The following is an 18,196-nucleotide window of genomic DNA, read 5'->3' as shown; positions in this document are numbered from 1 at the left end:
GGCGGAATTTAGGGTACGTGAAGCATAAACGAGTGGATGTTCGCTACCGTCCAATAAAATAAAGACGGCTCCAATTCCATAAGGAGAGGCATCGCAGGCTAAGGTTAGAGGAAAACAGGGATTATAATGGCATAAGGTTAGAAGTGACGTTAAAATGGCTTTTATCAGAAAAATTCGGTCCCGTGTCTCATTGTAAATAGGTCGAGCAATTGTAGATAAATTGGGGATAAATTTAGCATAGTAAGTTATTAGTCCGATATAGGATTGTACGACTTTGACCATTTTGGATGTGGGGTTGTTTACAACGGCTTCGGTGTTTTTGTTATTTGGAGATAAACCATTACCATCTATTATATGTCCTAGATACTCAACGGATGGTTGGGCGAATTTGCATTTGGGTAAGTTAATTTTAAGGTTGTATTTGTGTAAACGTTGGAATAGTTTATGAATATTGTCCCAATGTCCCACTTCTATCGTTCCCGTGACTATTATGTCGTCTAAGTAAGTGGTAGTTTTGTTTAAACCTGCAATTATCATATCCATGGTTCGTTGAAAAATCATAGGAGCGGTGGAGACCCCGAATGGTAGTCTATTTACTCGTAGGGACCAAGATGTGTACTAATAGTTAGGGTTTCGTTTCTTGAGTAACCGGAATTTGAATATAGGCATCCTTTAAATCGATTGTGGTGAATACCTCCTTCTAATTGCCCTATTATATCTTCTATTCTAGGGAGTGGGTAACAATCGTTTTCGACCCATGGGTTAATCAACACTTTATAGTCTATACATAATCGGAGTGTACCGTGTGATTTGGTTATTGGAACAATAGGAGATCCCCATGGGCTATCACATTTTTTAATAAAGTTGGCTTGTTCCCATCGATTTAATTCTTCTTCAATTTGAGTTTTGTAGGCCTAGGGTACTTGCCTAGGTTTAATAAATTTGGGTTTGGCCTCTGGTTTTAATCGTACATTGATTGGGGTAGGAAATTTCCTTAGACTATCGTTGGCGATATTTGGAAAGCGGCTAGTAGCTTAGTTGTGTTGGTTTCCGTGGATATGTTTAACATAAACGAGGGGAAAATTTCAATGATATAATCTAAAATGACGCATAACAAATCTCATCGAGACGTGCCACCTACCATTCTACCCATAACTGAAGCCCCGACACTTCAATTGCCCTGGGGGTACAGACCACTGAACATCAAAGAATATTCGGTATCGGAACCCTTGTGTAATTATTTAAACCGGTTTTGTTTTAAAACAACGAATATATCGGATGATGTAGAGAAAGGAATACTATTCCTCATGTATTGCGGTTTGCAAAACTAAAAAATATATTTTCTCCTGATGCTATTGAAAACCAAGGATTCGATCAAAAAATTGACGGAGTCACCAAATCAAGCCCGCTACCGTTTGAGGAAAAGAATCCAAGAGATAAATGAAAGTGTAACTCAGTACGCGGAAGCCCTGGTCGAAATCGCCCACAATTGCGATTTAAAAGAGTTGTTCTTGTCAACACAATTTATGTTTGGCATAAAATCAACTACGACTAAACACTAATTATTATCGCTAGCTCCAACCCAATTCCAAGATGATATAGAAACTTCCAAAACAGAAGAATTAATGGAATCTTGGTCAACTACTTCAAAAAATAATTATGATAATATACAACGCCCAAATACGGCATCAATATCCTACAAACAATTCATCGCAATGGCCCCCGTATAACCAACACATACCATACCATACTCCCAAATGCTATAATTGTGGACGATTAGGGCATATAGAACAAAATTGCCTAAAGAATCGAACTTATCCAGGTAGAAGCACAAATCCCACCATACAAAACGAACCAAACAAAACCATTACGAATAAGGTAATACAGGCTATAGAGCAGTACGAAACTGATCCAACCGATCATCAAACAATAAATTCTTTAACCATGGAAGTTAACCCTAGTAAAGATAATCTTGCCAGTCTCACATCCCTAACCATTAACCAGGTTGAACAAAACAATAACCGAAGCATATCAAACCTCCATAATTATAAATTACATTCCAATAAACATGAAAATCGATACTGGTTCACCCATATCCATCCTAGGAAGGGATATTTATAAAGGGCATTTTAGCGATCTTCTTCTATCCACATCTACCATTCAAATCAAATCATATTCCGGACATACACATATTAGGAACCTCACAACCTGGATAAAATATAACCAACAATCGGCGTTCATAACATTGCTAATCTCTGATAATAATAACAAACCAATTATAGGCAGAGATATCATTAAAATTTTTCCCTCGATTATGTTAAACATACCCACGGAAACCAACACCACTAAGCTACTAGCCGCATTTCCAAATATCGCCAACGATAGTCTAGGGAAATTTCCTACCCCCATCAATGTATGATTAAAACCAGAGGCCAAACCCAAATTTATTAAACCTAGGCAAGTACCCTACGCCTATAAAACTCGAATTGAAGAAGAATATAATCGATGGGAACAAGCCAACATAATTGAAAAATGTGGATATAGCCCATGGGGATCTCCTATTGTTTCAATAATTAAATCAGACGGTACACTCCGATTATGTATAGACTATAAAGTAACGATTGACCCATGGGTCGAAAACGACTGTTACCCACTCTCTAAAATAGAAGATATATTTGGGCAATTAGAAGGAGGTACCTTATTCACCACAATCGATTTAAAGGATGACTATATGCAAATTCCGGTTACCCAAGAAACAAGTGAAATCCTAATATTAGTACACATCTTGGTCACTACCGAGTAAATAGATTACCATTTGGGTCTCCACCGCTACCATGATTTTTCAACGAACCATGGATATGATAATTGCTGGTTTAAACAAAACTACCACCTACTTGGACGACATAATAGTCACGGGAGACAGAAGAGGAACATTTGGACAATATTCATAAACTATTCCAACGTTTACACAAATACAACCTTAAAATTAACTTACCCAAATGCAAGTATATCGGACTAATAACTTACTATGCAAAATTTATGCCCAATTTATCTATAATTGCTCGACCTATTTATAATTTACTGAGACACGGGACCGAATTTTCTTGGGATAAAAGTTGTGAAATAAATAAGCAAATAAAAGCCATTTTAACGTCACCTCTAACCTTATGCCATTATAATCCCTGTTTTCCTCTAACCTTAGCCTGCGATACCTTTCCGTATGGAATTGGAGCAGTCTTACCCCATATTTTTGGACGGTAGCGAACATCCACTCGCCTATGCTTCACGTACCCTAAATTCCGCCGAAAATAATTATTTGTGCTTAAAATTATAATTATTTTTTGAATGTAAAAATATAATTTATGTGTTTTAATTGATGCTTCTTAAGTAAAAAGAAAACACAAAAACGGTCCGGGAGATCACCCTTCATCCAGTGGTATAATTAGATTTTTAAATATTGATAAACGCTTTTTTAAAACTTGTTTAGAAGAGTAGCGCCTTTTCTTTATAAATATTATTATCATAAATTTTTAGGCAAATGATGAAGTACTAGCCTATATTAAATACTAATGGAATGTTATAAATCCGATCAAATCCGATATTATTATTGTTATTGGTTATTTTATGATTATGTATAATTATATCATTTATTTTTTACACATAATTTGCTAATAATCAAAAATTCAATTTATTTGTAATTATAAAATTTTTTAAAAATAGCATATATAAGAAAAATTTGAAAAAAAATATTATTTTATTTTTGCAACTAGAAAACGATTTATATTTAATGAATTCAGAATCAGCCATAAACATTACCCATATTTTTATTAAGATAATGAGGTTCGTGAATATACATCAAATATCGCATTGACCATGAGAAACGAAAAACAAAGTTATTTCTTGTTTTGCTAATAGTTAATAGCTTATATTTTCATGCCAAATATTATGATATATATCAGATCGATTTTGTATGAATATCTAAAAATATCGGATCGGAAAAAAATTTGTGGATCAGCATAACCCTCTATTAAGTACCTTAGCCCACATCACGCATTTATAAGATATCATACATAGTTTGGGTAAACTCTAGAAAAAAAAGTTATATTTTTTCTAATATTTATTCTAATCCCTGGCATCTTATAAAAAGAGCCTATCTCTAGTTTTGGTTAAAAATTTATAATCCTAAAAATCTGATATTATTATTAGGACTGTACCGATATTGAAATGACTAAATTATAAATTTGTATATCACAGAATTGGTAAGAGATTAGCAGCTAAATTTTTATGCATAAACATCTTAAAATTAACAACATAAATTGTTATAATATGGAATTATTTTGGGAAGCGTTTAGAATCGGACGACTGTAAAATTTATTCAAAACTTGATCGGCTTTGCAATGTAGGCTAAGTTAATTAGCCGCTACCAACTCCTCTTTATAATATTTTTGTTTTATAACATATTTCCAAGTGTTATTAACATTCCAAGATGGCTATATATTAAAAAAGATTTGTTAATTTTGTGCTAATTTCAAATATACATAACCAAGCCATTTTAATGTAGGCAGAAAATCGGCGCAGTTCTACTAAGAAATATTCCACATCAGGCCTTATCTTATTTAACAATAAAATATATATAAAACATATAGACTAAATCAACCATTTTTTACCCCAAAAATGAACCCCTTATTTTTTTTTTAAATTTATGACTCCAATTGTGTCTTGAACATTTTTATCCGACCAAAGTATATAATATTTTTTTATAGCCCTACTACTTTTTCTCCCCTTTTTCTTGCTTTACCATGTTTTTTTTAAAGTGTATATAAAATCAAAATAATATTATCCTTTAATACCCGATGACAATCTATCAAACGTATCTTGATCTAGTTTAGATGATAATTGACATATCATAACTTCGTTAATCGAGGATTTGACGGGAGGGCTGAACAATGACTGCCGCACTAGAAAATAAATCTCATTTTTGTTATATTTGAAAATAATTTATAATATTTCCGCTCGAATCGACTCTGAAATGGAAAAGCCAAGCTTTTAATCAATAAATATTGGCTCATGCCGCTAAGATGGTTTTTCAAATCAATACATCAATAATTTTAACTTTAGTCGTTATCGTATCTTATTCATGATAACTATTTAGGTGATTGTTTGTTTAAATTATATTTGCAATTATGTGACACCCATGAGCTCTGAAAATAATACTCAGATATCTTAAATACTTAGGTTTGCGATTGATTTAGAGCTTGCACTAAAAACGGTCATAGTTTTTTTAAAAAAATAATGAAGAATAGACGAGGTTTTGAGAGTTTTAAACTTTGAATAAGCAAATGAAAAATTTCAAAGAAAAATTTTAACACTAAATAAATCCTCTAAAATGAAATCACGTTAGTTTGAAGAAATTAAGCATATAAATTAGTTGCATTTTTGTAGAACTAGTGTTGTTAAACGGCTCGATTTGAGCTGATTTTTAAAAACGGCTAACTCCATATTTTAGCCAGAAAAATATTGCCTATGCCTTGAGATTTATTTAATAGATGTCCAAACCTTTGTGCCATCTATGAGCAAAATATTCAGGCTTCCATAATATTTTGCTGAATAATATATTGATTTAGTCGTTTTTAAAATTGGCTCAAATCGAGCCGTTTAACACTAGAAAGAACCGATTATGGTTCTTAGAAATTTCAAAATTCCGGTTCTTGATAATTTTGTGAAAAGTTCAGTCAGGAGTTCCGGATTTAAATTATGATAAATCGGGCTATGTATGATGTCCATGACTTGTTGAACAAAATAAAATAAAGAAATGAAAGAATAAAGAAAAATAACTTTGTTTGACATTCCTTCCCCTTACAACGATAGCTGGCAAAACCAACATGTTACCCGGACCCCAGCTGGGTCTGAAACCTCTGTAACTTGGACAAAGACTATTGGGATTAATATTATAAGCATCGGTAGATATAAATGAGGGCAGTGGATATGGGACGTACTGAAAGATGGAATAATCTGGAAGCAGGGAATTTGTTACTTTTTTTTTGTTTTTTTTAAATTGCATGTTACATCTGATAAAATGAAAGATACTTATTCTTTTTGATACAACATTTTAATAATCTGTATTTTTAGTTCAAATCTTTAAATGTTTCTATCGAAGGTGAACTGACATAAGGGGAAAAAATAGGGTCATTTAATATTCAATTCCAGTCCCTAGTGGTAACTGGGTCTAGCGTGTATGCTATTGGCATAGTCCTAATTTCGAAATACTTTATTAGGTGGTTAATAATAAAAGACTCGGCTAATACAAAGAGTTGTAAATTGTAATATGTAATGAATATATTAAAATAATTGTTTTTTACTAATATTGATAGACGTATCATCAACTAAATCACGGACTTCATTGGAATCATTATTATCATTACGTATTATATTAAATAATAGTTTTGCTTCATTACCACTCTCATTCATTATCTCGCCACTGAACCTAACACTTTTTTTTCTCTCGTTAGCATCGAAACCATCTTGTATTCTTTCATTATTTGAATCCATTTTAATAATATTGTCATTATTCGAATCCATTTTAATAATATTGTCATTACGATCATTCATTTGAATAGGAAAGTACACTGTTCTTGTAAAAGAATTTTCCAGGTTGTTGAATAGGAGTGAAGGAGACATTAGGTTGGGAGCTTTATGAAAGAATGAATTATTAGAGGTTTATTCAAAGATGATTAATTTTGAAAAAAAATTAAACCTTTTTTAAAAGTATAGATTCTGAATTTGACAATCATCTTTAACAATAATTGTACTATCTTTTTATTTTATACTATTTGTGCTACAATACAAGGGGAAAAAATCTTAGATTCCTTTAAATATTCATGATTACGAGTATTGTCTATTGGAATTACGCTTTACATAAAATAATATATAAACTACGCGAAATTTTAGGTTGAACGTCGATTTTGGTTGAATTCATATTTTCACCCAAGACCCAGCGAGAGCCCTTGCCACGCGAAATAATTTCATTTTTATGCCGTTTAATTAGATAGCTATTTTCCTCTCTCCCGAAATTATATTCGGAGGGAGAATCTTTGAAAGAAGAAATATCGCCTTCGAAAAGATTACCGTTTCCATCGGGATGATTCGAGATACGCGACCGATGTAAAGGAGGTCTGGCCTAGTCATATATAAGAAAATCAATAGAAATTGTTTTAGTAACGAATGTAAAGTTTGAACAAATTCTAAATAGGGTAATTTCTGAAGGATTATATATACCAGCCATTTCAGTTGCCACATTTTTAAAAGTTACAAAAAAAATCGAGAAAAGAAGCGAATAAAAAAATAGAGAAAAAAAAGAATAAAGCAAAAATAAATAAAGAGTAAAATAATAGATGGTGAAAAAATGGAATTAAAATATTTTTTGGAAGGAGGAGAGCTGGGGAACAAAAAGAATAAAAATTTGCAAAAACAAAAAATCTTTTAATTATTATATTGCATAGAGATAATATTATTTTATTTTTCATAAAATATTAAAAAACCAAAATTTTTAAACAATCCAAATAAAGTTATTTTCAAAAAAATATTTAAAATACATAATTTAAATCAAAAACAAACAAGGATAATTTAATATTTTTGTTTTAAATTTACACAACCCTTTCAGGCAGGATAATATGAATTGAAAACCACTCATCAAATATTGAATCAAACTTAATGCCTAGATTTATTTAAACACCAAAATATTAAAATTAAATATATTTTTAATCATTCCAATTTAATAAACGTATACAATATTTATATTGAAACAAGAGTTAATCAAATATGGCATTTATTATTTTTAAATTTATCAAATGTTAAAATATAAAAAAGATAAGATTTTATCTTTTTATGGCCATGAAATTATAAATCTTGATGATTAGAACAGATTTAAATCGATGGAGGTGCGAACAATATAATGTTCTCCTATATTTAATCTTATTTAAAAAATTATATGCCTCCTGATATGGTTGGGGGAGGTGGTATCCAAATGATGCCACTACTTTTTTTCTAAATATTTTGAAATTTAAAATATATTTTATTCATATGTGATAAAAATAAAACATTTACAATAACAAAAAGAAAAAAAATTACATGTTTTTTTCGTACAGGAAAGGTGATATAATGAGTTATTTTATTTTAAATCAATTTTTTTTTATTAAAAAGAGTAATATATAAATCAAAGACCGGCAGGCCCGGACCTAAGCCCGGCCTGTGTACCCGGTTCGTATAATTTTTATTTAAAAATATAGGCCGGGCCTAAAAAATTTTTTAAATAAATATCCGGGAAGGCACATAAATTTTAAAACCAAATATTTTAAATCTATTGGCTATAAAAATTTTAAATAAATATTATATATTTTAAAAAAATCCTAATTCTATTTAAAATAATCGGGCTCGAGCCGGGCAGGGCCTAATATTTTTAAAAATTTTTGGGCCTGGTCGGGTCGGACCTTGTAAATTTTATTAAATATATCTAAATTTTATTAAATATATCTAAATTTATCAATTTTATATTGGATTTTTTATGTAAAATAAAAATTTTTGATTTAATTTATTGAAACTAAACGCTATATAACATATGTCATTTATTTTAAGTAATAATAAAATTAATTTCTATATTTAAATAAATTCGGGCCTGGCCGGGCTTGTAAATTTTTTTAAAATAAATTTCGGGTTTGGGCCGGGCCGGCAAAACTTTTTTAAAAAAATTTCAGGCCGGGCTTGAAAAATTAGGCCTGATGCACACTAAATGATATCTCTATAAGTCGCTGATATAAATATAATTATATTTTATACGAATGAATCCGATGTTAAATTGGGCTTGGTTTGAAATGGCTGAGTGTAGGATACTTCTTCTATCTCTTCATCATCACTATCTTCTAATTTGTAACGCGAAAAATGAGGAACCTAAAATTTATTCATTTTTTTTTCAGTAGTAAATTAAGGGAAATGGCAATAGTACATAGCATAATAATGTTAATCTCAACCCATAGTTGGCATTAGCTTAGCCTATATCTTTTATATTATTTTATACAATTAAATGACATTCGGTAGTTAGCCTAAGGAAAAGATTATTCAATGAATGAATTTTATGTTACATTTATGTTATTTATATTAGTTTTAGGTAATAATTTCGTAGCGTCGTTGAAGGAGGAGGGTGTGTGCACAATAGAATTACCTTTTTTGTATAATTTTTAGATAAAATTCCCTTTTTGCTCTTTGTAAGATAGAATTACCTTCTTTTTTTCTTATTATTTTCAAAAGGACTGCAGGCAAATATACTAATTAATGTTTTCTACTATAATATCAGATATACAACCTATACCGATATTTTGTTGTAATCCTTTTTGTTTTTAATTTATATTATTTTGAAAAATTTTGATGAAAAATTAACTTTATTCCTAAGAGTAAGGCATACATGTAAATAAATTCACACACAAGTTACAAAATGACTGGAAAAAAACATTTTTATGGCTTAAATTGATAATGTAAGAAGAGTTATTGTTTAAGTCTGGAAACATTGATAGTTTTAGCTACGAAATAAACCTTATGCTGAAAATAAGAAAATGCAGTTTAAAATTTTTTTTTAATATAAAAATTATATATGAAAAATTTATTTTTTAAAAAATGATTATGTTGATGAATTATTATCTTCGCTTTTTCTTCCTTAATAAAACATTAAATATAATACTATATTCAACAGTGATTTGATACCATAAATATGTATCAGCTAAAAAAGTGATATTTATCTCATTTATAATCTAGCAGAGATAAATATGGGGAAGAGAAAAGAAAAGGAGTATGGGGTTGTAATAAAATGACATTTGAAGATGTTAATTGACAGCAGTTTTTTGTGTATTATCATTATTTACTAAATATATATTTTCTTATATAAATAATCTTGATTTAAATTGTACGTGATATTTTTTAAACAAATTGGAATGTATGGAATTAACTATATCCCTACCCCCCTCTTCCCCACAAAAAAGGGAAATAGAAGCAAACGATAACGATTAATAAAAGGGCGTTTGAATTAGGGCCACGCGGCACTGATATCGATCCGATACCCTATTTATATTGATTTTTTTTATATGGAATAATAAAAATTTGAATAAATTTTTTTAAAGTGTTTTAATCAGAATATTCACTTATCCCGGCTCTTAAAAATCAAAAAGTCTTAAAGCTTTAAAATTTTAAAAATATGTCTTATCTTTAAATTTGTAAAAGATTTATATCTATAAGATATATATAGTAAATAATGTCTTAGAATAATTATACATATAGTCCATATTATTATTTTAATGATGATCAGAATATTCACTTATCTATTTTAGTTAATTTAAATAAGCATAAATTTATATGCTAGTAAACTATATATATATTCATAATTTTCTATATAATAATCTATGCATCTTTATTTAAATTTAAAAAAACAAATTAACCCTTACTATGGTGGTATCTATAGGATCCAAGGCAGTAAATTATGATCTAGAATCTTCAGTAGCTTCATTAAATATATCTTGAATTATATATTCCAAATTTCATATATTTTAATTGAGTAGTTTTAGCATATAGTGACTAATTAAGGTCTATGAAACCCCACTAAAGTAAACTCCTAAATTTTATTTACCCCTAGTTTAGATAGATTTTCTTAAATTTCCATTTTATTTAGATGAATAAGTAATTTTATGAAATGTCTTGATTTTAACATCCAATAAATTTTTTTGTATTTATTTAGAATTAAATATTTTTTTTACCCTTTTGTAAAACATTTTGGCACAAGTTACAATTATCTTATGAAATACTTATGTGCAAGGTTTGCCAAAATTGGAAATAGTTTAGCATTAACCCTCCAATAATCAAGAAAATGGAAGATAAAATATTGATATCTTAGTTAATTGGTGAAATTTAGATTCACAGGATTTTAATTTACTATAATTTTTTTCTAATAATAAAAATTTTAAACATTCAACGTTTATATCAATTAATTAATATACTTTACTTCTCTCGTTAAAAAATGTTTAAAAAAAACCATTAAACATTTCAATTTTATAAGAAACTTTTTTATAAGAGTTATGAAAATTTATTATAAGAAAGGGAAATTATTTAAAAATGTGATAAAAAAAATTAATGTATATAAAAAATGTGTATAAAATCGGTATCGGTTAAATTTTTGAAAAATATTGCATTCTAAAAGTTCAATATCGGCAAAAATCGGTACAACCCTAGTTTTAATAAATAACGAAAAAGTATATAAATTGCAAATAAATTGATATATTTTTTTATTGTTATATAATTTATTCGAAGGTTTATCAATACCACTTTATAGATACTAATATTTACTTATCAGTGCCTAGAGAAGGTATCGGGCCGATATTACTGATCATTACTTTTTTTAAAGTTACTTGAAAATATATATAATTTTTTATTGTTATATAATTTATTCGAAGGTTCAGCAATACCACTTTTCAGATACTAATATTTACTAATATCAGTGCCTAGAGGAGGTATCGGGTCGAAATCACTGATTATTACTTTTTTTATAGTTATTTAAGAAATGTCCTGGTTAAAAAAAACCAACTCTTATTATAATAATTATGTTAATAAATAATAAATGTTATACTTTATAATTAAATGTATAAAATTTAAAAAGAGGTATATTATTTTTAATAAATATTTATTTTTCAAAATTATCAGACATCTCCAATGTTAACAATCAATGTTTCCAGTTACATTAATTCATTCTTCTGATCAGTGGTAGGAATGTTATGCTAATACCGCCAGATTGGAAATTTAACATGTCAAAAATAAAGAGTCGCTTTGAAGTTTATTTCTATTATTAAATTGATGCGATATTAAGATTGATTTTAATTTACTATCTATCTTTGAACTATTTTCATTTTAAAAAAACAACAACTGGCTAAAATATGGGCAACAAGAAACACTTATTATTAAGAAATTATGTTCAAAATAAAAAACATTATTATAATATTGAACCTATCTTCCTCGATCTGATATGTAATATTGGCACAGCCCTAATAGTAAGTAACATTATAGAACAATCTTCAAAATTTCAAATATGAGGGTTTGAAAAGCAGCTAATCGTTATTCATAATTGGAGGTTGGCACAAGCGAGCGCCCAAATTAGCTCGTGAAATTTTTTGGTCTAGGCCTATAAATTTTTTGCCAAGCCCATAAAATTTTGTTGAAGGTGGCCAGTTTAGCTCGGCTCGTAATAGTAGGGCAAGCAACATAAATTAGCTCATTTTTGAGTTTAAAAAACTGTGAACCAGTCTAGTAAGTATAAATATTTTGGACAAGTTGTCCACCCTGGTCCTAAAACATTTTTGTCATGTGCCAACCTTTAATTTCTATCAATTGATTGCAAATTTATTGGGGGCCTAAATAAATGCTTTTTCCTGATAAACTTTATATAAAAATAAGGGTAGCTGTTATAATTATTTAATAATGCAACATATGTTTTTAATTACATTTAGAAAACAATTTTTACATATTGTCATTCAACATAAATATTTATATATTCCAATTCAACATTCAAGACTTAAGTTGATTACAAATTAAATGAATTGATTTTGTTTATATAACTTTTATTTACTTCATTAACTTAGCTTATTTCAAATAATAAAATTTTATTTTATTCAAATCAACATTATTATTTTAATTATTTTAAATATATATATATACTTCGATTTTAGATTAATAAAACAATATAATGTAATGAATATATAAATTTTGATTTATTAAAAAGATATACTATGAATCCCTGTTCATCATGCTTTTCATCATTATATAATAAAAAAGATAATATCAATTTTTATTGACTTTCCTTCCTTTTTTGTACTGGGAGAGGCAGGGGGGTAGGTGGGTAATGAACCCTAAATATCAATAACAAAATTTACTAATTACTTGAAATATTAAGGTTCCAGTATATGGTAGGTATCTCACATATGTTGCACCCATTTTAAGGCAGGCTCTTTTTAATTTGTATTCATAATTTAATTTGTTTAACTCCCATATATCCTTTGAATATATATTTTTTTTAATTGTCTAATATAATCATCAAAACAAATGAATTCTTAAAAAAATAATATTATACACAGGATAAGTTGTGTAAAGTATTTTAAAAAGCTCATTAACCAATTTTTTACAAATCATATTAAATAGGTCTAATCTTAGCTGTTAAAGAATCGATGATCCTGGATTCGATCAAATAGGTCTAATCTTAGTTGTTAAAGGATCGACGATCCTGGATTCGATCCTATATTTGGCAATTTTCCCGGATTTATGATTCTGTCTAAAATTGAGGATAGTGATTGAGATCATTTTGTTTAATATTCGATCTCGATCCTTTTAAAAATCTATTTTTTACTTAAAAAGCAATAAATTAAATAAAAAAATTTTAAAATATTATTTTTTTAAAGAATATCTATTTACATCACATTTTATCATCTTCCGTCATATTTTATATTTCATAAATTTTATCGAGACAGCCTACAAGTTTTATTTATTTAATTATATATAATATAAATTAATTCCAGGTTTTAATAATGTCCATTTAGAAGAAAATACACCTACTGACGGGAATTTTTTATCTTTTCATAAGCTACGTAAGTATTTTGCTTTATATGAAACGGATGGAAGTAACTACGCCATGATAATTGTGACATGCTCTTTATGTAAGAAAAACATATAGTCTTAAATATTAGTAGTTCAAATCTCAAAAGGTATTTAGAAGTAATTAATTTTAAATTTTTTATATTTGTTAATCTTAATGTCAACATATTAATTAATAATTAATACTATATTTTTCTTTTATAAAGAGAAAGCATAGTGAATTCGAAATGACATTGCCAAACACATAAATGAATTTTCTGAAAAATAAAGTGGTTGCAAACAAAATTAAATTTTTATAATCTAAATATGCCAGCAATATCACAAAAAACAGTTGCCAAAATGACTCAAATATAAATACCATACAGATAATGGGTGAGGTTTGACTCTAAAATTCGAAAGGGCTGCGTTTTTCAGATATCTGATTTATATGAATGAACATTTATTTAATAATAAATTCGTTATCATTTCTTAATATAGATTTCCTTCGATGTATGATGAAATGAAAGTAACATATTAACAGCAATAATTCACTAAAAATTTGAGCTAAATTGGCCTTATATTAATCTGCCACAAAATCTATTAGTAAAAGATATGTTAATTCCCCATTTGGAAAATCTGCAGGATCAACCACATTTAGATGCTTCAAATGAATATATGGATGAAATAGTTGGAGGAAAAATTCTTCACAAAATGCGCTTTCCATAATAATTTGTTTTATACAAATGATGACTCAATTAATATTTTTAATAATTATGTAAATTTTAAAATTTTTTTATTGAATATAACACACCTTTGCCATCAAGTGCTCCTGTGGAGCGCTTGTTTAGTAAAGTCAAATATATACTTAATGAAAGAAGTGGATGTTTAAATGATAATAAACAGAAAAATTTTTATTAGTAAAGGCTAATTTTAATTATAAATATAATATATTCTAATTGTTATATTATATTATTCAATTACAAATTTATACCAATTTAATTTATTTTTATATTAGTTAATTTTAAAAAAAAGGTCGATCCTGGACTTCATCTTCTTTTTAAGATCGTTCAGAATTCGATCTTTTTAAAAGGATCGATTCACAAGCCTGGGTCTAATATAAATAATATTTAATAAAATATGATAAATTTTGAACTTTAATAAAATATCCATTTTTCTTGTCTTTAGGCCAAATGGAATGCAAACACACATGTGCTTTCTTGCCTGCAAGATGTGTATAATTATTCAAGGAAGTGTCTACTTCTACATATCTATGATTTATTTTAACTTAAAAAAAATGTATGAAATATAAAAAAGTATATTAATCCAAAGTTGTGCATGACCTGTCAAATATGATTCGGTCAATTGACCAATATTTGACAAGTCAAATATGGTCAAATTTGAATAAATGTGTTTAAGACAATATTAACTTACATTATTTCATATATAATATAAAAAAAATGCATTATTAAATTATATATTTTAAATTCTATAATTAATGTTTCTCCGTGGCAATCTTTTTCTGATTTATATTCAATATTATCATTTTCTTCAATATTTTTAATCAATCTTAAGTTATGATAGATATACTTTTATCAATTTTTCTGTTGTCGTTTCTTCGTATGAATATTACCCCAAACTGATCAATTTCTTTCTGAAAAAGAAGTATAACTAGGAATTGTTTGTAAGATATTAAATACTTCTCATTCAACATGGGCAAGGCTCATTCCAACAACTTGCTTATTAGAGAGTTGTTAAAGGGCTCGATTTGAGCTGATTTATAAAAACGGCTAATTCAACATTATAGCCAGGAAAATATTGTCTAAACGTCGAGATTTCACCAATTCAATCCTATGTGCCATCGATGAGCAAAATCTTTAGACTTGCATAATATTTTTCTGTAAAATATTGAAATCGGCTCAAATTGAGCCATTAAACAACACTAGTTTTTCTATGAAAGTTAATGTTTCCATATATTTTGGCTATTAAATATGCCACCTCTTTGCACTTATAACAATATGATAGGTAAATGTTAAAGGATAGTTTAAAATTCTAAATTTTTTGTCCAAAATATTTCTTCGTTTAATATATTATTGGTAATTCCTTTCTGACAAATATTCAACTTCTTTAACAGCTGCTTTTAGAGCTTTCTTGCAGATTTGTTTTTCTCCTTACATTTTATTGATGTTGCCCATTGTTTGGATAATTTTTAATAATGTAATATAAAATGGCAATTGCTTTAATAAAATTATTACATTTAATTATATATTAAGTAGGGCTGTGCCGATATTAAATATCGGATCGGATCGGTACCGATATTTAGCGTATTCTGAAAATATCGGATAGGGCCGATCCCTGAAAACCCCGATCCGATCTTTTTTTGTTATTTTATTTTATTTTATGTTATGTATTTTTATTTTACATTATTATAATATTATCTAAATGATTTTTAAAATTTATATCATTTTTAAAATAGATTTATAGTATTTTAAGTTTTTTTTATATAAAAATAGAAAGGAACACCCAAAGTTTTATTTATTTTAAATCTTTAATAACGCCAATTTTTTTATTTATACTTTAAATAAAAGAATTTTTTAAAAATGGTATCTGAATTATGGAAATATTTTACAAAAGACAAAGATAATTTTGCAAAATGCGTTATCTGCAGAATCACCTGAGTCTGCCTTCAATACGGCAGGAGATATAGATAGTCAATATCGTAGAAGCTTATTCTCATAAAATCTGGAGGCTTTCATATTTATTAAAAATTATAATTTTATCTATTAAATATTACAATTTTATAATTCATACCAAAAAAAATGGATATATTATTAAATATATAAAGATTTGTTATAACTTGAAAAAATAATAAATTTTATGATTTATCAATATTTAATTTATCCCTTACATTTGTCCGTCAAAATCAGTATGGAAGTGCTTACTGATTACGAAGAGTTTCTTTTTCTCTTTTTTTCAGTTTCAGCAATAAAAAATTTCCTATTATTCTTTGAAGTCTTAATTGTAGAAATAAAAAATTAAATTCATAATTTGATTTTTTGCATAAAAACATTGATTTCTTAATTACATTTGGTTCAAACGGGGGTGATTAAAAGTCAGTATAAATATTGGAAAATATCGGATCAGATCGGTGAAAAATATGTGTATCAGCACAGCCCTAATATTAAGATCCAATCAAATTAATAATGAGAAAAATTATTTTATTTTTGATATTTTAAAATGAAATTCTAATATTTTAATATAAAATTCTAATCAAAATGATGCCTTAATGATACAAGTATATTATTAAATAAATGTAACCTAATTTTATTGATGAGCATGCTTTAAATACATATTAGTTAATTAAATAAATATATTTATTCGCCACTATTATTTTAGATACCCTACTCCTTTAGTCAATAGTCAATTGACCGACTTGCCAACCTGTTCTAAATCTATATTGGAAAATTTATAGGTAGAAGTTTATTTGTCAGTTATGAAAATAAAGTTTGACTATAACCATATATTAAATTTTAAAAAGTTTAAAGCATATAGAAATGTTGCATAAGCACTAATTTATTTATTTTTATAATAAACATCAGATGTCATGTGTCATGGAATATTTAAATATAACGATTTCTCATATAATGATAAACGTATGATATCAAAGTTGTATATTCATGATTCAATAAAATAATATTCATAAGACAAATAAATTAAAAAAATCTCTAAAATTGTTAAACTCAATTTAGTTAAAAATATAATGGTAAGCTATCAGGTAGATATATTTAATTTTGATAAAATGATTAACCTTGTGCACCTAATTTAAAATTTAATAATTCTAAGAGGTCAGGAAATAAAATGGTGCCATAACCATATCTTCCAATAATAAAATTATTGATAAATTGAGGATAAATCTTAGAATAATCATTGAGAAATGGATAGGTATAATATCTAAGTAAAATAAATATATAGAATTAATTTTGACATTTGTACTCTGAATCAGAGTCTAGAGATGAGAATTCACGTTCATTACTATTATTTAACATAGGAAAAAATTCATTTATTTAAAATTTTGAAGATTTAAAACTCCTTAACATAGAATAAATAAAATGATTGTTTGTCACTCAAATAAAATATTCTTAAATACTGATTAAATATGATAGTGAATAATATTATTTGTAGTATGTTGTAATAATAACAAATCTTTCGTTCTTTCCATAATGATTATTGCTTCTTTCGAGGTGTGTAGTATTTTTTTTCAGGGTTATTTTTAATGTTTTTATAAGGAATTGATTGTTTTTATGATTCGTTCATTTTTTTACAATTAATTTATTTTTTTAAATAAATTTAAATAATCAAATTATTTCTATTATTATGAGAGCATATAATGGTGAATTACATGACAAACCATGAGTTTCAAAATAAAATCCCTTATTTTTTAAATTTTTACTAGAGTTTGCACATATTAAGAAAAATATATAAAAATTTAGCCTGCAACTCTAACCTGCTGAAATGTAAGCGTCTAAAGGTCAAAAAAATAAGGAATTTT

The 18,196-nt window shown here is 27.3% G+C and overlaps 1 protein-coding gene across 7 annotated transcripts in view; it reads right to left on the bottom strand.

The window, feature by feature from the left end:
- LOC135922740 (uncharacterized) overlaps window positions 1-17,767 on the bottom strand; it is a 41,290-nt gene extending 23,523 nt beyond the window's left edge. For 5 of the 7 annotated variants that reach the window (XR_010571018.1, XR_010571019.1, XR_010571017.1 and 2 more), the window contains exons 1-9: window positions 17,641-17,767; window positions 17,456-17,598; window positions 14,804-14,934; window positions 12,964-13,077; window positions 8,833-8,943; window positions 6,934-7,177; window positions 6,360-6,689; window positions 5,836-6,033; window positions 4,851-4,958 (exon numbers count right to left, since the gene is read on the bottom strand). Coding sequence is in view for 4 of the 7 variants with exons in the window: in XM_065457187.1 (XP_065313259.1) it covers window positions 4,851-4,958; window positions 5,836-6,033; window positions 6,360-6,689; window positions 6,934-7,177; window positions 8,833-8,943; window positions 12,964-13,077; window positions 14,804-14,934; window positions 17,456-17,598; window positions 17,641-17,693 (1,432 nt within the window). In the remaining 3 variants the exon portion in view is untranslated. The remainder of the gene's footprint in view (window positions 1-4,850; window positions 4,959-5,835; window positions 6,034-6,359; window positions 6,690-6,933; window positions 7,178-8,832; window positions 8,944-12,963; window positions 13,078-14,803; window positions 14,935-17,455; window positions 17,599-17,640) is intronic. The other 2 variants (XM_065457188.1, XM_065457190.1) reach the window with 2 other exon arrangements.
- Between the last annotated feature and the right edge of the window lie 429 nt (window positions 17,768-18,196).

The sequence above is a fragment of the Gordionus sp. m RMFG-2023 genome, chromosome 1, assembly GCF_954871325.1.
Source record: "Gordionus sp. m RMFG-2023 chromosome 1, tfGorSpeb1-WG-v2, whole genome shotgun sequence".
NCBI classification, from domain to species: domain Eukaryota; kingdom Metazoa; phylum Nematomorpha; class Gordioida; order Chordodea; family Parachordodidae; genus Gordionus; species Gordionus sp. m RMFG-2023.
Note: the sequence above shows the minus strand (reverse complement) of the source record. Positions and strands in the feature narration are given on the sequence as shown.